The following is a 24,858-nucleotide window of genomic DNA, read 5'->3' as shown; positions in this document are numbered from 1 at the left end:
GTTTAAAAGAGACAAGACTAGAAAATAGAAGTCACAGTGCAGCTCAAAGCCTTATAATTGCCTCAGTGAAAAGCAGTGGCAAACACAAAGGTTTATTTATTTATTTATTTTTTTAAAGGAGAGAGCTGGAGCAGACCTGCAGTTTTCAGGGAGTTTGTTCCAGATATGTAACACATAACAACCGTGTTTAGTTCTGACTCTAGGGACTGAAAGCAGACCTGAACGTGATGACCTCAGAGGTCTGGATGGATCATAACGTGGCAGCAGATCAGAAATGTACTGCGGCCCATAACTTCTCCAGTTCGTGTCCTCAAGCTTCTCCATCTCCAGAAAAAGAAAAAAAAAATTCCCTCCAGGAGCAGTTTTATTAGTCCTTTGAAAAAACTTGTTGAATATGCTTGTTGCTACAATTTATATACGAGACTCAAACTGAGATAGGGGTGTTGGGATGTGGCTGCATGCTGCATACGCTTGCGCATGAGCATGCAACAAAAGTTTAATGAAATGTGTGGCATAATTTTTGGGGACCAAAAATATTCACAAAACACAAATTCAGACACTGAACTATTTCTTTTAGAGATGAAGTGCCCTCAGAGGTAAATGGACCTGAGCAGTGAGCAGTGAGCAGTGGATCTGAAAGGATGTACAGCTTTTATAATGTATTCTGAACCATTTCATTCTAGCAAAAACAAGTAACACACGGTCTAGTCACAACCACAACATGATGAACTTAAATCATATGGATGAAAACGTGACATGACACAAACTTTGGCATGAACACAAAATGGCACATGAAGGAGCAACGTGATCAGTAGTATATAAGCTATATATATATAAATTACAGTAATGGCTGACTTTGTGTGATCAAACACACTCTCTTTCTATCCCTGCATTGAACATCTTTGGGATATTTCACACAGCCCATAAAACATCCAGGTACAACATCAAGCGTCAGTTCTTCATTAAGGTCTACACATGTGACAATCAAAGTGAAGCCATGAACATAAGTTTTCAAATAAGTAAATAATATGAAGAATTTTTAAAAAATGATGGTGCGCTCAGTAAGGAAAGAATGGCCAAAGGAAGACTGAAAAGCAAAACAAAAGTTCTGTGTTTATAACTTTCGATTTGAACAGATAGCTCACCTTGTATATGTAGGCTATATAAATACTTGAGCCCTGCTGTACGTCAGTGTGTGTGTGTGTGTGTGTGTGTGTGTGTGTGTGTGTCGTCGCCTCCCACCCCCTGCTATCTCCTCCTGCTCTTTGTAAAAAGACGACAAACCAGTCAGACCAGTCCAGACCAGAAATGGCAGCCGACCGGACCGGGACGACTCTCGACGTTCATTCATCAGATTTGGAGTTGTCTCCGGATCACGGCTCTAATGTCCCGAAGAGACACGCCCGTGTCACCGTGAAGTACAACCGGAAAGAGCTGCAGAAGCGGCTGGACGTGGAGAAGTGGATCGACGAGAGCCTGGACCGGCTGTACTCGGGTCAGGTGGGTCAGCGTGTCCCGGAGGAGGCAGCCCGGAGACAAACTGCTTCGACTGGTCTGCCTCTAAATACTGTATACAGTGTTGTATAATAAGAATATATACTATCCAAATACTTTTTCAGTATTTTACTTAAGAGTATTTTCTCTCTGTCTTTTTTTTTTTAATCTGGACGTAAAAGCATGTAAAATAAGGCAGAAAACTTCAAATGAAACTTTAAGTTACTATATACAAACAGGACTGCGGTGTGAGGAGAGGAGAGGTGGAGCAGCTGTTCTCCTTACAAGGCCAAGAATCCCGTAAATGTTGGGACCACTGCTGTCCCCCTCTCACAGATCTGTATTTGTCAAGGGCCTTTCTGCCTTAAATGGGCAGTGTAGGACCGAGCGACGGAAGAATGATGAGAAGGAGGAAGAGGGAAACGTTATGGAGGAGGGAAAGTGCTGATGTAGGTCCCTAGAGGAGGTTAACACAGTGCATCTGGCTGCTGAGGCTGCTGACAGGAGGTCAGGGACTGCTTGGGTGACGGGTGCAGGACAGTGTTGTGAAAGCCAAGTACAGTCTGTCTGCATCAGTAAACAGATTTGAGATTGTCACACTGATAAGGGCAGCTTTGTTAAACAAGAGGAACAAAGGTTTTTGTCCCAGGCCACTGGCATATTGTCACGAGCCCTGTGTACCAAAGATGAATTTTCTGTAATATTAATGGGGCGAATTGTCATCTGGAAGTTTCTGAAAATTATTTTAATGGTCTTAATTGGTTTGGTTGTTGTAGTATGGCCCATGATGATAACATAACTCCCCAGACAAGTGTTATTTAGTCGAACCAAGTCACGTCGCACACAAGGCAGACAAACCCTTATCATCATTTGTTTGTTTTTTTTTGTATCTTGTTTGTTTTTTTCTATTTATTTTCTGTTTTACTTTATGCATATTTTTCTGATTCTTTTTCCTGTACTGTTGCATCTACCATCGAGCTGTTGTAACAAGTGAATTTACCCATTGTGGGATAAATAAAGCCAATCTTAAATCCTAATTTTATGAATTGTCCGGTTAGAAAATAGTGAGAAGTGTATACTAGGGTTATCAAAAGCACTGATACCCAACTCACTTTTGGATATCTACAGTCAGATTTACAAGATAAGGCTGCAGATACTGAATCGAAGTTTAAAACTCTCTAATCTCGTATCATGGCTACCTTGGTGTGTACAGAAGGAGCCGGTGGGCTCTCGAGTTGGAATCCTGTATGTGTCAAGGGCCTCATTATACAGGCAGTGCAGCACAGGGGTGTGGATGGGCGGGTGGGACTGTCCCTTCACTCGGTCGGCACAATGGCTGTTTGTTCACACAGAACAAGCCACTGTTACAGTGTTATGTGAGCATTGTGACTGTTCAGCCCCCCGAGCCCAAACATACAAATGATGGACATGCAGCGTGTGCAGGCTCAATCCAGTGTCTTCTGTCGCTCCTAAAATAGGAAAAATATTATATAGTGGAGAGACTGGGTAATTGTGTGAGGAGTGGAAGTGCTTTATATCTTCTAACCTCGTTACAATGGCTTGTCATTAAGATGCATGTCACACATGGGTCACACAAGCAGTTTAAATCCTTGCACTACATAAAAGAACTACAAAAAACTTTGTTCTGTCATCTCCACAAATTATTTATAGTTCCCTGGAATGAACTTTATCTGAAAACGATTGAGTCCACCCTGATTGAGTCAAGACTGACTCAGATGGACTGCAATGAGGGCTGCATAAAAAAAAAAAAAAAAAATCACATGCCAGACATAATGGTATAAGTCACGTATAATTTCATTTCATTTTCACAGGAAAAAATCCCAAAAATGCTGGTGATGTGATTTTTGCTGAGGTCTGTACCACAACGGCATGTTCCCTTGCGCCCCTTGGGGCATCTCTGTAGCACAACAGTCCTTCATCTATGACAGTATGTTATGACACATTTTACCTTTATCAGCTGTCCTGCCCAAATTGCCATTTGTGTTCATGATCCCCAGAGGGCGAATCATATGACCTTTCTTGTAGCGCCACCAGTAGACTGACATTTGTGGTGCTGAGTGGAAAAAGATTGATGGGCGCAGACTGTGGTATAGATATCCATGGTGCCTAGACGGTGTATCCTGCTGGCTCTGGTGATCCCCTGAGTTTTACTCCTACTGCCAACACGAGTTTGACTTTGTTGGTACACACATTCATGGTCCCCATTTGATTGAAACAACTTTGAACCCCTGACCTATCATCTAGCACCATCATCTAGTCAGAGTTTCATTGTGTCTCAAGTACAGCCTCACTGAGCTGCTAGCATGGATGTAGACTTTAAGCAAAGTCATAAACTAGATAAGTGTTTAGAGAGTAAATGAAATTGTTTGTGTCCATACTTCCTTCAGGAGGGCGATATGCCAGAGGAGGTAAACATTGATGACCTAATTGACCTGCCCACCGATGAGGAGCGAGTCAAAAAGTTACAGGTAACATGAACTGTGTGAACATTTATTGTAAAAGAGACTGCAGATTATGAAATACGAACAGGTTTTTTTTTTTTTTTTTTTTTTTTGTCATCAGTTCATCACCCTTCACCTCATGGGGACAGTTCCCGCACCGACATGGATAGATTTTGTTAAGGATGTCACTCAAATAGAGTTAATGTCAATACTTTTTGCTAGTGATAATGACAGGAAGAGAATTTCGGGTGAAGTTTTATGGTATGTTGGAACTGAATATATGATTATTTGACTGGTTTGTTACAACATCAACCCTGCTATTTTGGTTTTTACAGGAGCTTCTTCAAAAATGCAGAAACAACACAGAGGTATGTTTTAATGTGGAAATTACATTTCCAACCAAGGATTAGTCATTGTGATGCACACATTATATATGCAAATGTACAGTACACCTACCTGCGTGGATACACGCACACTCACGCTGGTCACATGCAGCTAAACTGAAGCTGCATCTTCTGACATGTCGTCCCATAGTCATTCCACATGCCCCAACAATGGCTCTCTGTGCACGTTCTCTTGCCTTTTTCTCTCCTTTTAAAGCCTGAAACAAAGAGTCCTTATGGACTCAAATGTTGTGGCCTGGTCAGAGATGCAAACACAGGCAAAGGAGCAGGGAGTGTCCGTGTAGCTGCTGCTTTCCTTTCCTCCTGATGTGTCAACAACGATAGGTTCACATCTTTTTCCAAATATATCAGAAACCGGTTCTTACATGTCTATGTGTACATTGGTGGTAACACAGAAAGGAAGTTTTGTATGAAGACTATAACCTTGAGAGAAACTTGACTTTTATACCAGCCTGATTCTGGAAAAGTAGGGACGCTTTAGAAAACATAAATAAAAACAGCACACGATCATTTGCAAAAAAGAAAAAGGTTACCGACAATGGTTTTACATACTGTTCATGATCACAAGGTGGTGGACCTAGCCCCAACCATGCTTGGATCCTTTTCGAGGATGCCCCTTTCATTCCCTGTTACCAATGAACCTGTTTACCTGTGGAGCATTCCAAACAGGTGTTTTCGGAGCTTTGGTTGGCCCAGTCCCAACTTGTTAAAATGTGTTGCTGCCATTTCACAATGAGCATATATTTACAAAAAATGTAATGTTAAATATGTTGCCTTTGTGCTGTTTTCAATTGAGGATATGTCAAAAAGGATAAGCCAATTATCATATTCTGTTTAATGTCATGTATAGCATCAGTATTGTTTCTCAAACCATTGCAGCATTAGTCTAACAAAAACATTGCATTGCAGTTTTGCTTAATAGCCAGTATGGAGGAGTAATAATTACACCAAGCAAACTGCTTCACAAACTGTACACATAAATACGTGAGTACTGACTTGAGACTTGAAACAAATGTGAACATATCCTTTAAGAGCCGCCTGCAATTGAATTGGTTTGTGAGGAACATACCACATCTTGTTTCCTGAGTTTATAACTTAAGATATAAACAGACTCAAACAAAACACAGGCCAGGGCGCTGGCTAACAGACGTGCTCAGAGCTAGAGTGAGGTTCTAACACAGCCACAGCCAAGCCACTAGGATTACCATTACTAATGCTTATTTGTGTCTACACAGAAAAAGAAAAGAAAACCGGATCAATCCAGAGTCAAAGAAATGCTTACAGTCAGCGTCTGGTAATGAGTGGGGCTGGCTGTTTTGCCCACCTCAAATTGTACTGTTGTCATAACACAACATATCTCAGTACTGTGTTTCTCATCTACATCTATCTACCGTAGCGGCTCAGACACATCATTGTGCAAAGTAAAAAGTAGAGGAAAACTCAAAAATGTGCTCTTGTCTGGCATATTAGTTCGGATCCTGGTCTGGTAACTTATTTAAAGTCTTTTTTTTAACAGTTTTCTGCAGTCACTCATGAGCAACACATTTACAGCACAACACTTAGACTGAGTGGGAACTCCCCTCTCAGTGGCCTTCAGGTCATCATCCCGGGATTTCACCAAGGCTTTTTTCCATCTATGGACATGCAAACACTCAACAACAAGAGAGTGAATAATGACTAAACACTACATGCATTTGGCACCATCTCAGCTACTTCACTCATAATTACTGTTTATTTAAAGTTCGGATAAGGGCTGTATGTATATTGTTTTAGTAATTTGACACTGGTCTTGGAATAATGGCAGAATGCCTGCTCAGCCGTTTTATGCCCCCAGTACAGTGTCTTGTTATAGGGTCAATGGTGTCTCTGTCACAGCCACTACGCCCCCCCATCACTTGATTCTGCACTATGTAACTTCAATGAGAAGGTAGGATCACAGTATTACATACATGTTTACTTCAGGATACAAGTTTTAAACACATCACATTGTTATGAAGTAATGAGTTTTGTTGTAGTTGGCACCATCTGACAAATTGTTTCAGACCTGGGATTTGTAGTTACAACAGTGGGTCCCAAATCACACAAAATGTCAATTTCTACATAATGTTACTTTAATGTAAACTGTCTTAGTTGAAATCCACAATGAATCAATTGATGCTAATGCTGAAAAGGAATCATCATTTTTAATGTCCTATTTTTCTTCTTCTGAATGTCAACAAATCCCATGAAAATACTCAAAACAACAGCATGTTAAAGCCCAGGCACATCAAACTGTGTCATCTCTCATTGTCTGTGTCTGCAAAAGACCCAGCTAGCTTCATGGTAATGATGGGACAGTGTGGCTAGTTGGTGTATTATTTTTTAAGGCAACTATGGAGCTCTATAGCACAGAGGAATAAGACATATCAGGCTTTGATACAGAAAATACTTGTTTGTAGGATTCATTGTTTGTTTTTCGGAAACCACATGGGTGACTGAAAAAAAAAAATACAAACAACAGGTAGTTTTACTGACAACAAGTCAAATTGGAAACACTTTTTCCTTCAAATTTTGCTCTGCTCCTCCTCCTCAGACCTTCATCGCAGAGCTGGTGGCAAAGCTGGAGGGAGTTCACAAGCAGGAGGAGCTGCAGACTGAAGGCGTCGAGCATCCGGTCATCTGCCACAGCCACTACCGCCACGAGCCCTACCACTTTAACAACCCACACCAACAGCACCACGTGCACACCCGAGGCCAAAACCAGACCCTCTGACAACCAAGACACGCTCACACACACATACACACTAACAACATAAACACAAAAATGTAAAAGGAAGTAAAAATCCAAGCTGAAACTTTAAAAGTACATTTGCCAGGTTTTTTTTTTTTTTTTTTTTTTTGCTGAATGTAAGAGTAGAGCAATACAACTGTTATCCATCTGTACACTTAATATCTAGCTACAGCCAGGAGGCAATTTACTTAGCTTAGCATAGACTGGACAGGTTTGAAAACAGCTACAGTAGCTGGCCCTGCCTATCAGCACCTTTTGAAAGCTCATTAATTAACATGTTTTATCTTGTGTAGTTGTGATGACAAGACTGCAAGAAGTCACTGAGCCCTGGCCAAGAAACAGTCTGCACATAACCTGCCGTACATGTAGTTTTTACAATTTTGTTTTTGTAATGATGTATACAAGACAGGTTATTGAGCTTTAGAGGCGCTGGTAGGCAAATTTTGTTACCTTTGGATGGACTCAGGCAAGCTGTTTCCTCCTGATTTAAGTCTTTATGTGGAGCTAAGCTAACGACTGTTGGCGGTAGTCTAATGTCATGCTCAGACCAAAAATGACTCAAATTATTCACTACTAAATTACACGATTGAAGCGAGTTGAAAATATTGAACTCAAGCATAATATCTGTGTCGCGAAAGCCTATCGGTATTGACATTCATGCTAATGTCATGATGTTAACATTGTTGATGTCTGGACATTCATGAACAACACTGGAGGAGAGGATGATAATCACTTATCTTGGCCGTTTGTGGACACCCAGAGCTGTATGATAAAACATCTACTCGTACTGAGACAGGACAAAGAAGGAGCTGCCGTGGAGGGATGTGAGTGAGAATGTCAGGCTACCTGGTAAGTTAGGGAAATACGCCTCGGCACTGCATAGCAAAGCAGAACTCCATTTGGGGAACAAGCATTTTAAAATGTGTTTGCTTATTGTCTGGCGGACAGAGTTGACGACACATGAATTCAGGCTTTTTATGAGACGGCATTGTGATGTTATTTCTGCGTCCTCCTGATCCATTTATTGCAGTCCGATCACTGAGGAATCTCTTTGTTTTGGGTTTTGTGGTTCCCGGTTATTTTTATTCACGTTACTGAAAAAAAATGTATAAACCTGCGATCAAAGTAGCATGGATATTTTCTTCACATTTGGTCTGAGCACGGCATTGTGTAAGGCAGATGTCAGTGGTATCAGTCTTGTCTTTCCTCAAAACTTCCCCTTTACCAAAAAGGAAGGATTTGTGACAGCTCACATGGATGGTGATTGGCCAAAACATAGTACAAATAATTTTTCAAATCGAAAGTAGGATCCCATTTAGCACAAATACAGAAATACACATCATGTAAATATAAATTTTTCCACACCAAAATTGCTTTTAATTAGCATGAAAGCATTAGCACTCAACTTTACTTGACTGGAAAAATGAGTCATCACCTCGTTCTTACATTTATTCTTACTCTCCATGTACATATAGTTGGATTTAATAGTTTCTGGCACTAACTGATGAAGTATCTGAAAAATGAAGATGAAGGAAAGTAGCATCAATAAAAAAATAGAACAGACAGCACTATCATTAGAAATAACATTGTGCTATGCATTCAACTTCACTGTTAGATCATCCACTGGTGGATTTCACAGTAAAAACATCACTACCGGAGTTCAACACCAAGCTGTACTGTGACACAGTTACTAGTTACAGTACGTTCCACCTTCTACTGAAGACATTAGCATTGCAGCTGCACCACATTTTAGATAACACTGCTAGATTGGATGCACTTATTTAATATCTACAAAAGTACATTGATCATGAATGTGATTTATTGTCATGATTACACTGGAAATTATCCTGTTCCCATCACTGCTTTCTAATATCTCTGTCACTCACCCCCCCCTGTTTTAGACTTGTGTTTCTACTACAGTTTTTTCAATGTTGACTGTCAGAGACACCAGTCTTTTGCAGCAGTTGCTAATTAAACAATTTATTTTACTGTGGATTCATCTTTTATGTTTCATGTAATGCTTCAGCATGTAATGTTTTTTCCAGGTCAGGAGCAACTTACAATATGTTAATTATTAACAGTTTGAAAGAAACTCTGAAATACTAGTTTACTGACTGCTCCTTTCTATCATCTTTGCTGTAGCTATTTTTGGCCGTAGCAGCCATTAACAAATAGCTCAGTTAGCCCTAGAGGTAAGTGGCCCTTGTCACAGGGGATACAGTATGGAGGTGATCTACAGGTGCTCTGGTCCAGACTATGAATCTTGGGATCAACAGCGGGCAAAAATGGTGTATACAGCCAGAATATTTTTAGGTTTTACTCTCTGAACTGAGGATTTATTTCAACCAAACCAGAGGTGATTGTGGAAAGACAAACAAAGACTGCTTTGATGACTTTTATTCAGTTTATGTAAAGTTTGAATAAAGTCTATTTTTACAGTGGGTTACCGAGACAGTTAACGTCATCCTAGTTCAGTAAAATAATGTTTCCCTTTACATTTTGTGAGTTTATTTAGTTAATTCATTATGCCAACAGCTGGCATACTATGTATCTCCCAGCCAAAACTACGGGGGCTATCAGATTATCACTTCTTGCCAGTACAAAGTTAGGAAACAGTATTGGTAATTAGCTAGAAATGTTTTGCAAAAAAAAAAAACACTTGACCCTGCCCCAAAACACCCACACCCCACACTTCACCCTCCCCACCACAGAAAAACCCTGAGGTGATAGAATGGTCCTAAACTTTGACTTAAAAGTCAATAAATTCTTCTAAAAATAGGACTTACACTTTGTCTAAATGTAGCTATCTCTTCTTTTCACAGTTTTCAAGTGTTTAAACCTTTTTGTATACTTTTTTTATCCATGTTTCCATGTCTGGAGCACTGTTGTCACTGTTATGTCACCGTCTCTGTCAATGTCGTAAATGCTGCCTGTGTGTGTGTAAGCAGCCAATTCTTCTTAACTGCAACCAAATCTACCCTTGGGTACAAATAAAGTTACCTTAACCTTAACCTTACTCTTCAACATACCATTAAGGTCATATTTGACATCAATTTATGATTCTGGAGACCTGGATTACGCAGGACATGCTGTATGGAGCCAAGTCCCCATCTACTTCAGTTGTTTAAGAGAATGCTGCAATGCTGTTGTGCAGTGAAGCTCGAGAAATGTTTTGTGAACTACGAAAACTTGGGCAAGTAAGTAATTACTGAATTGTCATTTTTGGGAGAACTTTTCCTTTAGGGGGATAAGTGAGAATTTACAGAAGCCCGATGGTTGAATAAGACACCAAACATGTGATGAGATGAACTGGTAAAGTGAGTTAAGGGAATAACTGGTTAAAGTCTATTCACTCTATTGTGGTCATGTCTGAGCTAGAATGGGACGCGACCTCTTGTCCTACACCAGACTGTACACTCGGTGGCAGGAGGGAGCTGCAGTGAGAACCTTAACGTTTAAACAGGGTTTCTTCCCTTGCTGACCTGTTTGCTTCTTTGTTTGGTCATTTTTTAATTTTCACAATACAACCCAGAGCCATTTGCACACACTCGTATATCCCTCAGCTGGTTCGTCTTACTGCTCTGTTCTTTATGTGACACTCGAGTCCTGCCATGGCTACAGTGACCTTGGAGCTGTGTTGTAAAGCAAAGACAATATAGCAGCAGCACCAGTGTTGATTGTCATCTTTGCTCAGGTCAGTCCACCTAAAGTCTTCCGCAGAGGAAAGATACTCTGCTGATGGTGTAGGAATGGAATTCGGACTCAAGGCCACAGACACTGAATCATCCTCATAGTTCATTTTGTACTTCCAACAGAACTCAGTCAGGGCACGACGCACACGCACACGCACACACATGCAAACATACACAGATAGGTTGTCCAGATCTGAATAAAAACAGTAAAATAGCCACTGCATGGGAATTCTCTGTCCTACTCTGTCCTCCTTCACTGTACAGTTAATGCAATTAGTGTAATTAGAAGGGTCCCCAGGGCCGGGTGTGGGGGTGGAGGGTCTGTGGCGTAGGAGGGGGAGAAAGGACGGGACGGGCCTTTCCTCAGGAAAACATATCACCTTCCACCACAATAGAGCCCGTCAGGAAACCACAGGCAGCCACATTGCTCTCTTGAGTCACCGAGTACTCTTGGACACGCTCTCACACTCATCAGTCACACACACATGCACACACTCCACAGCCTGGCAGCCTGCACAGCCAGCACACTCCAGGATGACATACTGAAACACTGCAAGGCATTCTCACCAGGTAAGTCCCATTCTCTGTGTTCACACACAGTGTTGGAGTTCGGAGTCTGGTGCTTTCATTCTTTTTGGGTCCGCAGAAAGAACTGTTTTGTTCATTCATGCATCCATTGAAGATTAAGATAACATGTTCAAATGATTGTTTCTCTGTAAATGACACATTCTCCAACCGTCTATTGACCTCTGCACAAGTTGTATTCTTTTTGTGTTTGTGGGATAGGTTTGAAATAGCTTCTGTCACTAGAAATTGAAAATGTGTTTGTGTTGATCGGTATTCATTGTATAGTTAACATGAGAAAAGTCACATTTTAAGTAGATTCTCTCCATCCTGGTTTGACTTTAGTTCACAAGATTATATGTGAGCCTAATGAGGAATTCTTTGACCTATTGTATAAAGACATCTTAATGATGCCTGCTCTCTTCATATCACCTATTGTTCCCTGTACTGTTTGATAACTACTTAACAGCGTTTTGCAGATGTTATCCTACCATTTACTCTTCTGAGATATCTGATGAGCAGTACAGATAAACTATGTATTTTTCAGCCCAGATTTGGAAAAAGTTAATAATGCCACATGCATGCAACAAAGGCCAACTGCGTAAAAGCTGAGAAAAGAATGGATAGCATAACAGAGTATATACCTTTCTTTACTCGCTTATTATGTAGCACTACATAATGTGAGACAGCCATGGTAACATTTCCTGTTTAATCATTTTTAAACTATAATGCAACACTGCTAGTGTCTACTTAGCTCTTCTTGAGTATTAACAAAGAGACCATAAATAAGCAGGAAGTTGAACTACAACCAAACAAACTCAAGCCAGAAATTCATGGACATTGACTGTAAAATTTAGAAGTCTGATTCACGGTAGAGTTCTTATAAAAGAGATCAGTTGTATGAAAAATACTGGGACTGTATGAATTGATGATTTCTTTCATTTTTCCATATGGTAGACACATGCAAGAAATTTATTGTTTCCAGTATAGAGGCCAGCTTTTTACGAGTAATTATTTTGAATCCATTAAAAAGCAGACAGTAATCTCCACTGTCTGGACTGGAGCTGGGCAGCAGTTGAGGATTATAGTTATACAAGGAAGCTTCCAGGTGTGCATGTATGAGTACGATGCTGAGAGAAGAACACAGCCCTGCTGTGGACAAGGACAATGTGGATTTTAGACATTCAATATTTGGAAGGTGACAATTAATTTGCTTTAGAAATAACCTTGTTTATTTTTTTTTTTTATTTCTAAGATGCCCCCAAATGTGTTAAACTCTAGGAACTTAAGTTAATACAGTCTAAATATGTACTTTTGCAAACACTTAACATAACATGTTAAGTTTCAGTGACCTTAAACTACATCATGATTTGGATTATTTCAAAGCAAATGCATTGAGAAATTGTAAAAATGTTAAAAAATATAGTAGATATTATGATGTATGATATACAGGTGTTTTAAAAAGTTTTCTTCTAAAAAAAATGCTTTCATTCTGTGTTAAAGACCACAAATATACAAATATATATCTTAAAAATTGCGGATAAGGAAAGGTTCATATTTTCAAGTCTATCTCAAAATAATATTCACATGCTCATAAGTACATTGAAACACTTATTGATGTCCGTAATTATTCCTCCTGCCAACACTGTGAAATGATCACTTTTGCAGTAACAATGAAAATATGCATTTTAAGTTACAATTGGATTTTTGGACTTCAACAACACAAAAAAAGAAAAGAAAAAAAGAAAGAAAACAACTCAGATGCTACATCAAAATCTGCTTTTAAAGTTGGGATCAGTAAGAAAAGAAATTTGCAGGATAATGCTTTATATAATTCTCCTGCTCATCTAATTTTTTCTTAACAAGCTGCAGATCGACTTTTTGTTTCTCAATTATGAAATATTTGTATAAGAGTAGTTCAGCACGTGTAACTGCAGCAATATTTTGGGAACATATTTCCTGCGTGAGTAGTGAGGTGAGTTGCGTAAGCGGCATGTGAAGGGATGTTTTTGATTCCTGTTGCATGCTCTGATTGCTTATGTGATTGCAGAAAAACAGTTTCCCACATCAGATCAGTTATTAATTCTCACTGTGTATCAGTGTTATGTTAGTTCTTATGGGTGGTGTTTAATTTCTAAAGTAAGAAGTAAGAATAGAATTCAAGTAGGTGTAGCCAAATAAAGTAATTCATTCTGAAGTTGATTTGATAATCAGATGGTAATATTTGCTGCTTGGTTCAACATTCTGACTAAAGCTAACATTGCTCTTGTATTGCAGTTTGTTAGAATCTCAAGTGTAACCATGCCCATTCTGAAAAAGCTCCCGGGAAGGTCCAAGAGCTGCCAAGAGTTCCCCAGAGTGAACGGTGAACTGATCCTGCCCCGGCTGGACTTGGACCTCAGGGACTTGAATCATCTCAATGATCTGAAGGAGCTGAACGACCTGAAAGATCTGAACAAGAACCTTAATCCCTTTGAAGATGTGGACCTGGATGAGGATGAGAGAAAGGGAGGTGACATGGGCCTCATCATGGGGGAGGTCAGGGGTAACCTCCAGCTCAGGTCCTCCCGTGATGGTGAAGAGGAGGAAAACGAAGTGAACGCAGAGAGACACGGAGCAGGGAATCCTAAAGGGAGGCCCCTCAGGGGGACCCTGGAGAGGATCTGTGGGGTGTCGCCCCTCAAAACCCTTGGAAAACTGGGGAAAGGGCTGCGCATATCAGGACGCAATGTTTGGGGGAACAACACTCCTCACTACAGTCCTGGAGACTCAAATACTCTCCCACCAGAGAGGGAGAAAAGGAAAGGACTGCGCAGAGGCTCCGAAGGAATTATGACCCTGCTCCGGTGAGGAGGGGTGGGGGGAGTTCACATCTTAGAAGATTTTATTCCCGCTGAACTGTGAAGAATTTGGATCTCTGATATGAAGTATCAAAGAAGAGTGCTGTTTAAACTCAAGGATAGGAAAACATTTTGTCAGATTTTAATATAACCATAATGGTGGAAAGCCTTTTTCAGGAGCTCTACCACAATCCATCTAGCCATCAGATGAAGTAAAATAAATGAAATAAAATAGCTTGTAAGATAAAAGATAAATCTTTCCTACCTACTAAAGCACATTTTCAGGAATCAACTGCAAAAGAATATCTAAAGAAATAAGCAGCAAATAACATCCCATAATATCCACAGAAATTACATGAAGTCAAAAGGATGCCAAACACTTCAGTAGTGCAACTATCACAGAAAGACTGTTACCCAATTAAGTGAGTCAAGGCCTTTGTGAACAGCTGAAGTCTGAGCATGCAACAAATTAGAGTTCCGGAAGAGAAGCTGTTACGTCTCTAGTCAGTAATAGAATAGCATATAGTGCGCTTATTTCCTGACGAGTTATGTAATAAGCTATAGCAATTTGTTGATCTACGGAAGCCTCTTTTGTTTGTCACTGACATGTTGTGTACTTGCTGTGCTCACTGAATGGGACTATTTTTAACTGAGGCAGTCGTGCTTACAGCAGCTTAACAGATGTGTGAATATGTGGCATTCCAAACATAGCTGCTACTGGGCCATACTGTAAAGAACAATACAAAGCCCGAGTCTCACAATTGTCATTCCTATTGTACTGGTTCGTGCAAATCATGCAGTCTGATAGCGTATCTTGTTCAGTCCTGTGGCATTCATGTTCTTTGTTGCTGCTGTGGGCGCTCTGCAGCTTCACAGGTCGACGTAAGGAGGAGCGCAGAGAGAGCCTGCCCTGCGGAAACCTGTGCACAGACAGTGAGGCGGAGGCTTCCAGGCGGCCCTCCTTCCTCAAGATGGTCAGTCTGGGCAAGCTGAAGAGGGAATCCATGTCAGACAAGGCCTCCCAAGAGACTGAGGAGGAATCAGTGGAGGAGGAGCCAGTGGTGAAAACCAGAGAGCCCCTCTCAGGTAACAATCAGGGAAACATCAGGTGCAAAAACTACACTAGGATGTTAAAAGTCCGTCTCGTGCAAGGACATTCCTTTAAGTTCGAGAACTTTACTCTTCCTGGTCAAGCTTCAGCAGTACTTCCTCCCAATCCTAGACAACTCTCTGATGAAGCTGAGAGGTCCCCAGATCCCTGAGTCACTGGGTTCAATCACCACCAGACTGTGAAATCAGGAAATGACCGCACTTCCTCCAACCCAGGTTCCTCTAGATAGAAGGTCTCCCAAGCTACTGTTCACAGACTCCACAGGGAACCTTGCTAGGAATAGAAGAGTGTGCAGAAAGAGCAACAAATAACCCAGTTCGTCAGTCAGGCACACGCACAGCTACCCAATAACCATAATGACAGAAAACCCTTTCACTATTTGTTGGTCAACTATTCGCTCTGTGAAATAAACATATTGTTTTTCTCTCCTTGCTCTCCACAGTATTGGAGATCCTACAGCTGGTCAACAACAGAGACCTTCTCCTGGCCGACACACACATTCAGGAACTAGAGCGAGAGTGTGAGCTGTTGTCCCTCCTGCCGACCACAACTAGTCCCATCCACACTCCCACCCTCTGCCCCAGCCCCCCTCCCTCCGTGATCCCCTTATCATGCTCATCCTTAGATGAAGCCCTCAGCTCCAATGCAACACTGGACTCGAGCAGGCGGAAGGCGAAGGACGTGGAGCTGCTGTATGAGGCCCTGCAGAGGGAGATGTGGGATGTAGTGCGGGAGTCCCTCCGCCAGCCCAGTGCTGGTCCCAACCTTGGACTGGTGGTGCTGGTGATCCAACAGGAGGAGCATGCTGATGCTGTCTGGGCCCAGAGAGAGCACACCAAGCTAGAGCGAGAGAACCATCAGAGTCAGCCAAGTCACCGTCCCCGGCGACTGAAGACGAAGTGGAGGCAGGCAGTGGCGGAGGCTGCAGACTGGAGCCTGCCACATCAGGTAGACACCCAGGCAGGCCAGCTGGCCTCTTACCTGGAGCGCCTGAGGAACCGGATGGTGGATGACCTGGATGCAGCGAGGAGGAATGCTGTGTCCATTTACCCAGAGGAATTCACTGCCTTCCAGGTGTACGTGGAAAGTTACCATCGAGGGGTGGCCAAACGTCTTCGAACCATTACCAGTGGCCCGCTGCAGGTCACTGACGTCTACTCACTGCTTGACTGGTTCTATAACATCTACAACAGGTAGGTACAACCAGGTTCTCTTGTATAACAAAACTGAAAACTTAACTTCTTCAGTAATGATTTATACTTCTCAAATGTTTTTATCAGGGATGTCCTTGGAACCATTGGCACCACCACACCAATCAGCTATAATTCACTGGAACCCATTCTGCCTCAAGACACTGTGGACAGACTGGAGCAAGACTGCATCAGTATCGTCAGGGTAAGAAATCATTACTGTTGCATGACTGTTTCTTAAAATATCTGGATGGTTGACACTTTTTAATTATATGTTGTGATTTTCAGGAGAATGTGACAACAGAGCTGATTCAGGTTCTGGATGAAGAAGAGAGGCGATGGGCCCAGACTCTGCACATAGAAGAGTATCAGTCCCACCTGGCACGTTCAGTCATCCAGGTACATTGTCACATGTCATTTTCACTGTGAAAACCAACTTTTAAATCATTCAGTTTGAATGATTTGCAATGATATTGCAATATTGTGATAAAGGGACAAATCAAGAGACAACAATATGCATTGCAAAGAGCAATACTCAGTAAAAACAACACTCCACACTGAGTTGAAGTGGTTGAGATCATCGTCTTGAATTGCTCAGGAGTACTACTGAGAGTGTCCATCTTATTAATGTTTTGTAGATACCACCAAGTGCTCAGTTCACAAAAACTCAAGTTCCGAATAAACCCGTGGGACTTGAAGCATGAGACAGTTAGTAGAATGAGTTTGAGCATCCTGTGTTCCAATCCAGTATAGATGGTGAATTAGGGATCCAGTCAGGGATTTATTAAAGAAAAAATGTTTATCACGTTTCAGTGCCAGAGACAACCAACCATTTTTGTCATACACAATGTTATTTGAGTATTTGTCTATAGCCTAACATACAGCTGTCTAATCTGTAATGTCTTTCACATTTTCAGAGGCTGAAGGTGGACTTGGACAGATCCACATCTGTGAACCAGTTTCTTGGGGCAAGAGTGGCCCGCTGTAGTCTGATCGGACTGGCTGACTTTCTCTACAAGTGAGTATATGCTATCAGAAAGGGCCGAACACCAGACAGTAGGTGGTGGGGTTTCCAAGAATTAAAAGATCATATTTACTTCAGCAGGTGCAAAGTTGAGAGCTCCTGATGAATATATATATATATATATATATATATATATATATATATATATATATGTATATATATATATATATATATATATATATATTTTTTTTTTATCTATTTAAGGGTGTCTTGAATATAGAGCACATTTGTTGGCCAAGCTGTAGGACAGTACAGGATTGTTCATTTGTAGACTGTATTGACATACAGTCTGTACAGTCTATAGGTTCTCATAAAACTTTTATGTGACCAGTTTCCAGAGGAAGGTGGAGATGTTTCATGACACTCAGGCAGAATTTGGAGACCGAGGGGATGGATATGTTTCCAGGACCATAGCTCTGGTCAACTGCTGCCCTCCTCTCAGGTAGATAAACAATTCATAATTCAACTGAAGATTTTCAGTTTGCGATTTTTTTTAAAGGTTTTGGTGATTGGCTGAAAGTTGAGCACCTGTGTATCCTTTAGGTCCTTGGTGGAGCGCTGCAGGCAGTGTGACCCACAGGGTAGCGAGGAGTCGGCACAGAGAGCCAACTCCTCCCTGGACAGGATCATCAACCAGTCAGTGAGAGTGCTGACTGACAGACTGTTTGAGCACATTCGGGTGAGTAAGTCAAGGGCAAGTCCCATCTCAGATCAATCCTGAATCTTGTTTCCCTTACCAAAAAATCCCACAATGTGCAGGATACATGATTAATTGAATTTTGACTGTGTGACTGTAAATGACGAGAATGGACTTTTCCGTCACCTCAGAACATCCCTTCCTGTTTTTTTTTTGGATCAAAATTCAAAAAGAACAATCAAACAGGTTTCCACTGAAGGGTTCACAGCGGAAACAGAATTTGTTGAGCCATACTTTTAAACAAGTTGTCTAATAAAAAGATGAGTCCCTGGAAAATTCCATCAAATGGACTGTCTTGAAACACGAAGTTATCCATGTAAGTTTCAGTTTCACATCCATGGAGCCTGTCAGCTGTGTAGTGGTGACATAAGTATTCAGGTCTTTACTAAGTAAGAGCGGTGGTAAAGTTATTCCAGAAAGTTGTTAAAGAAACTGATGACAGTCCTGCATTTATAATTGTACCTTAATAGTCTCATTGTGATTCACATAATCAAGGTCAAACTAACTGTAACTACTTTGAACTAATTTAATCCTCACAAGTCATCATATTTTATAAGATAATATGTTTTACATGTAAAATTGTAGTAATAACCAGTAATTGCAGCCATAAAATAAATGTAGTGCAGTGAAAAAATACAAGATTTACTCTGAAATGTAGTGATGTAGAGTTCATCTCAACATTGCCCTTTAAGTGCAGTATTTGATTAAATGTTAATCAGAACTTGTTCTGTTGTTGTCATTCCAGCCTTTTTTCGACAAACTGATAAAGCGAAAATGGCTGAATAACACTGAGGCCTTTGAGGCCATTGAAGCCAGCATCAAACAACATTTCAGGAAGTTCAGAAGGATGGACCCTCCACCATATCAGGTAACATTTGTTTGATCAAACATGTTAAGGTCCTCTATAGCATTTGCTTGAAGGTCATATGTATAGTGGATGGTTGATTCATTGTATGAATGACTGACAGACGCTGGTCGGTGAAGTACACCGGCGGGTCCTGGTGGAGTACGTCCGAGCCATCATGCGGGGAAGGATCATCTGCACATCCTCCAAAATGAGGAAGAGGATGGCCTTCCGCTTGCAAGATGAGGCTAAACAGCTTAAAGGACTCTTTAAGGATCTGGTGAGTCTGTACTTGTATCTATCATTAATGAGGACCCATTTAGTCTGAATTAACCTGAACTATGCTCTTTAGTGTGACAAAGAACTGTTCAGACCCTTAGGAGGAGAATGAAATCCAGAGCATCCAAAACAGAACTAATATTTGCTTTTCAGGAGATCCTCAGTATTATAAATAATTGCGAAATGCTGATTCTTAAAAACACTGAGCAGAGCTGGCGTACGTCTGGTGCCTTTGAATGGAGCCTGACCCTCAAACTTCCTAGGTCAGGAATAACTCAGACAGTGTTGATACAGTGAGCTCTGAAAAATGGCTGCTGTCAGTGAGATGGAGATGGATGAACCGGGCTTACGTTAGCACTTGCCAGAGGGGGGAAGAGGGTGTAAAACAACTGGGCCTGACAGCGAGACATTTGCCCCCTTTCTGTGCGCAAGTTCAAACAAGTGTCCGTCACCTCGGCTGACAACAGGAAGCCGCTGTGTTCAGAAGGAACTTCCTGTTCCTGTCAGCTGGCTGGCTTTGATGTGGCTCTGGGATGGCCTTGATGGCCTTTTTCGCCGAGGAGCGGGATGAAGTGTCTGTGGAAACTGGGAACACGGGGGTGGAGGTGGGGGCGGGGGGTGAGTTTTTAATGGCTGTCTAAAAACGACATCGTTATTTTTAGTGAATGCCAAGCCAAGAATTCTGCTTTCTTTTTCCTGAGTGTTTAACTGAAAAACAGGACCTAGAAAAACAGGGGTGGAGTTTGTTATTCACTTAATAAATGACCTAAATGTTTGGCCTCTGGCCTTCAGAGGTATTAATCTGTTGGCCGTGCCTCATCTGAAAAACACACTTTTTTAAATCGGAAGGAGTAGGAGATAAAAAAGAAGAAAGCATTTGAATTGAAGAGCGGTGAACATTTAGTTGAACAAAGAAAGCCCAACTTAATGAAAAATTTTAAGCTTTGCTATTTTAATGAATACTTAATTAAATGATAATTAAACAGTTCCTATCATCTTTGTCTTCTCTCTACCTCAGGAATCAAGCTCATCCTGGTTGGACAGCATCATCAGTCACCTAGCTGACATAATTCTCCTTGAGGACACTCCCTCTATCCAGATGGAGGTTGCTGTCCTGGTGAAAGAGTTCCCAGATATACGGTGAGGGCTTTAATAAATTAACAGGCTTGGAACATTTCTATTACAACCAGGAAGCGTCTACAAAAACAGATATTTCTCTGTACTGTACCCCCGAAGGTCCTATATTCTTTTATGCTTACGGCTACACATTCACAGTGCTGTTTTTGGCTCTTAGCCAAAGCAAGGAAAATGTAAGACTGTGTATGGTTTTTTTTTTGGTTGTTTTTTTGTCACAATGGATCAAAACAAGGAAAAGAGCCACGGAAACATATCTACATTAACTTTGCTATTTTTGGAGAGGACTGCGGCTCTGTTTTGAGAATGGATGAGGCTGAGAGGCCTAGGGGGCTGTCCCCGCCACTGAGGCTGTTTGTGAACAGATTAAGACTCAGGTGACGGTTGGCAACCTACGACCGCATGTGACGCATAACCCTCTGCGGAGCAGACAGGAAGCTGCTGCCGAGTACTTCCTGTTCCTGCCACCCTGCAGGAGACAGACTGGTGCCACACTTGGAATCAAAGTGGGAGAGGTGTGGAAGAGGAGAGCAAAACATAGTAGTTGAGACCTGGAGACATGCTAACTGACTGCTTGACTCAACCCTTTTGTTTACTGTATGGCATCCCCTGCTGGTATTTTAAGAGATCAAAGGCTGCTGGCCTTCCTTGAGTTTTCTGGGTGCTTCATTTAACCCCGGCAGAGTCCATTCAGGCACACGTGACTGTGCCTACACATGGTCAAACACGTCACTCCTGCATTGTAGGCCTGCCAATTCTATGTTGCAGAGAACACCAAAGCCCAATTACACCCCATGCTCCTAAAATCTTAGCCCCGTGCTTCTGTTTTGCGTATTGTTCAGATTCTTGTGGAATAGGGTTAGCTCAGGCCCTCCAAACAGAGGTTTTTCAGAGGCACATTGACCCCATATATCAATATCATGTTCAAATTGTTGCTGCCCAGATCCGGCCTACACCATATATATTAATTTGGTGGAATCATGGCACTTGGGCAGTCTACTCCTGTTTGCCAGATATGAGCCATAAAAAGGCTATACAATGACTACATATCGGCAGAAAGCGACCAAAATAAACCAGAACTGGCCCAATTTAGTTCACTTATGGCTGACATTTGGCCATAAAATGGCCTGCTCATGGCTCAGATCTGACAAACAGGAGTGGACCGGCCAATGCCATCATTTCGCATGGTGTGGGCCCAATGCAGGAGTCTGGTACAATTTTGCTATCAGGGGAGGGTTATGGGAACTCCCTGTTGTTTCAATAAACTATGCCCCTTTTCTTTATAACAAGCATAAAATGGTTGCTACTAGTTTGTTAATGTCTAATAGGAATCTAGATAGCTAGCTAGCTAAAGTTACATTATTACTGTTGATTTGTAAATTACATGTACGTATTTCAAAGTTGCATTCCCCCACTTTGATGGTAAATGATGCCCAACATTTTGACTTTAGAAAGTCTAACAGTGAAGGACTTTAGCGTACTAGATGGCAGGGTAGGAGCACTGGTTGCTAATGTTGGCCTATAAAGTGGCTATAGTGGCTAGCTAATGAAGCAGTGTTCTCTTTTAAATTCATGACTAAACACAAGAGAGCTGAAGGCAACATATTTGAAATGTGCGGTCACATCTGTTCAGAGTAAACACCGTTAAAGACTACTGATGACATGATGGTCTTGGAGTGTTGTTCCATTTCATAGGAGGAGATTTCAACCACTTCCCCTTCGAAGGGGTACTTAAAAACTTGAATAAAAAATGTACCCATTCACTAAGAAAAATAAGAAATACTACGTTGTTACTGATTCACGTTATATGCGCTTATTTAAAGCATGTTCTTATCGACCTGTCTTATCAGCAGAAGTGTTCTTTTTGAACATTACCATTGCCACCTTTCAAATTCTTTGGGTCGATACTGTTAACATGCTGATAATATCTTGCATTTGTAATTAGAGGCCATTGAAAAGAACAACTATTTCCACCTGCAGACTGGGTGGCTTATTAGACAATGAGAAATGCATGCATCTGTAAAGAATTAGAAGTGATTTATTAACTGTTATTTAGTTAGATATATTAAACTCTTATGAATGTGCCTTTATAGAAAAAGGTACCAAATTTCTGTCCTTCCCAGAAACAGATGGTATGACTCAGAGAGATGTGACTGTTACTCAAAATCATGACAGAACCTTGACGACACCAAACAGACCCAAATTCCATTAACACCCGTCTGCCCCCCTTCCTCCCTGTATCCTTCCTCCCCACAGGAAGAAGCACGTCTCCACCCTGCTGAACATAAGGGGGATGATGCGGCAGGCAGAGCGCCAGGAGATCCTCAACATCGTCAAAGACTTTGAGTGCAGCAATGCCCTCATGTGCCGGGACCACGCCCTCTTTTCCGACATCCCCATCACCTCGGAGGTGCACTGCATCAGCCTGGGTCTCCTCCGCCTCGCCATGACCGTCTCCAACTGGTTCACAGAGCACCGCCTGAGGCGAATCCGCCGGACAAGTGCCAGAAATGCACCTCATCCTGCTGAGGGCCAGAAAATGGAGGAGATGAACAAACTTCACAGAGAAGACTAGCTGTTGGTGTTTGTGTTAGGAGAGCACTCACAGATGTACTGTGAAGATACTGATGAGATGTACATGCACCTTGACCAGAAAAACTGATTGTACCAAATATTATCACCAGCCACTTAAAGAAACTTGACTCCAGGTACTCCTCGTACTGTACACGCTCGCAGACTTAAGAACATTTCTCCATCTCCAGATGTGCATTTTTAATGGAAATGTGAAACAGACTGTGTATCGTAATAGCTCACCATGATTTGTAGTATTTTTTAGTTGATCTACACATCCACAGAGGTAAACAAGTGGTATCAAATATCCTCAACATGTAACTTCTTCAGCCTTTTTTTTTTTTTTTGCCTTTTATTCCCCCATATCCAGTGTCGGGCAGTTACTGAGTAATGTGTCACTTTCCCAGTAGTAGAGTAGTAAAGGGATTACAATTTCCAATTCAGCGATTATATTACAGTTTATATATTAAGTAACACTGCATTACTGGGTCACCAGAATGCAATTAGTTTTTGTCCTAGGTAGGCTGTCTTAAAACGAGGTGTATGCACGGCAGGTCAGGGAAGGTCAAGTCGGCCTTCTAGCTGAATGGAGGCCGGAGGATGAGGGAGAGAGGTATGTCTCAGTGAGTTTGTCCCAGTCAGACATGCAGAGAACATTGTTGTTTATGCGAGCAGCCAAACACTTAACTGCAAAAAAAACAACAACATGTAATTTACTAAAGCATCTGATGCATTTGATTTCAGAGCAGGACACTGTTGTGGAGGGACGTGAAGAAGCCTGTTGATGGGTATATCGAGGAGGAGATGTTATATAAGTAATATAGTAATATGATGGGTAATGTAACAAATTACTTTTGATACCAAACAATAAATAAAGTAATATTACTATTTAATCGAGTAATAAGTCAAAAGTAACTTATTACACTTTCTTGAGTAACCTGCCCAACACTGCCTGTATCAAAGCAGAAACAACTGCTAGCAGATGCAATGCAATATGATGTTTTGCTGTTTAGCATGTATTTACCCAACCATATATACCCACTCTCTGGTATATCGTCCATATGTATGTGAGGATATAGTGTTTGGAAATGTAAATGTGTTGAACTCTCACTGTGAATGAAGTGGATCTGTTGCTGGAAATGTAATAAAAACCCATTGACTGGGTAGACTGAACGGATTTAGCAGCTCTGTCATTGTGAGTATAAATACACTGTCATGGTTATGATAGCTTTCATAATGGATGTGTTATTGTACAATGGTCTTTATCTGACTTTAGGTACTGTGGCCCCTGAATATGGGAGTGTCAGACACCAAGTCTACAGCTATGTTAAACAATACATACCAAAAGGCACTTTGACAAACAGACAAGGTCCAGAGGGTCTGACGCAGAAGCAATCCACTAGTACATATACATACGTACTTTATGCCTCGATTGTTTATGTTAAGGATATGGCAGCTTTGTTCAGTAAACTTAGAGCTTGAAATATGGGGCTCCACCTCGGCTACTACATGCTCTGCCGCCGTACAACATTAGGGGTCACACACCCCGAGGCCAACAACGGGATGTTTTTGGATAAACAAAGATTTCCTGTTGTCCACCGAGGTGCCAACGGATGCTTTTATTGGAGCCAAGTTTACGTTATGTGCTAGGAGGGAACTTCCCCTCTGCTGTCCAGAGTGAAGGTGCAGCAGCCACAGAGCTTTTTCATGTCTGAGCTGCTCGTGGGCTTCTCAAAACAACGTCAGCCAGCCTCAGCAGGGGTCATTCTGCACACTGACAAC

At 41.5% G+C, this 24,858-nt stretch overlaps 2 protein-coding genes across 2 annotated transcripts; both read left to right on the top strand.

Moving 5' to 3' along the window:
* Nucleotides 1-1,265: 1,265 nt before the first annotated feature.
* Nucleotides 1,266-9,123, top strand: ppp1r14aa (protein phosphatase 1, regulatory (inhibitor) subunit 14Aa). The gene is made up of 4 exons (XM_030438469.1): nucleotides 1,266-1,500; nucleotides 3,903-3,983; nucleotides 4,292-4,324; nucleotides 6,933-9,123. The coding sequence occupies exons 1-4, from the start codon at nucleotides 1,309-1,311 to the stop codon at nucleotides 7,110-7,112; spliced, it is 486 nt and encodes a 161-aa protein (XP_030294329.1). The 5' UTR covers nucleotides 1,266-1,308; the 3' UTR covers nucleotides 7,113-9,123.
* A 1,979-nt stretch (nucleotides 9,124-11,102) lies between these two features.
* exoc3l2a (exocyst complex component 3-like 2a) lies at nucleotides 11,103-24,253 on the top strand. Its single transcript, XM_030437058.1, has 13 exons — nucleotides 11,103-11,392; nucleotides 13,664-14,232; nucleotides 15,095-15,312; nucleotides 15,780-16,530; nucleotides 16,618-16,732; nucleotides 16,816-16,926; nucleotides 17,445-17,545; nucleotides 17,883-17,993; nucleotides 18,095-18,230; nucleotides 18,994-19,116; nucleotides 19,217-19,372; nucleotides 20,390-20,511; nucleotides 22,762-24,253. The coding sequence occupies exons 2-13, from the start codon at nucleotides 13,688-13,690 to the stop codon at nucleotides 23,078-23,080; spliced, it is 2,808 nt and encodes a 935-aa protein (XP_030292918.1). The 5' UTR covers nucleotides 11,103-11,392; nucleotides 13,664-13,687; the 3' UTR covers nucleotides 23,081-24,253.
* The last annotated feature ends 605 nt before the right edge of the window (nucleotides 24,254-24,858 follow it).

The sequence above is a fragment of the Sparus aurata genome, chromosome 13, assembly GCF_900880675.1.
Source record: "Sparus aurata chromosome 13, fSpaAur1.1, whole genome shotgun sequence".
NCBI classification, from domain to species: domain Eukaryota; kingdom Metazoa; phylum Chordata; class Actinopteri; order Spariformes; family Sparidae; genus Sparus; species Sparus aurata.
The sequence above is the reverse complement of the archived record's forward strand: the minus strand, read 5'-3'. Positions and strand labels throughout refer to the sequence as shown.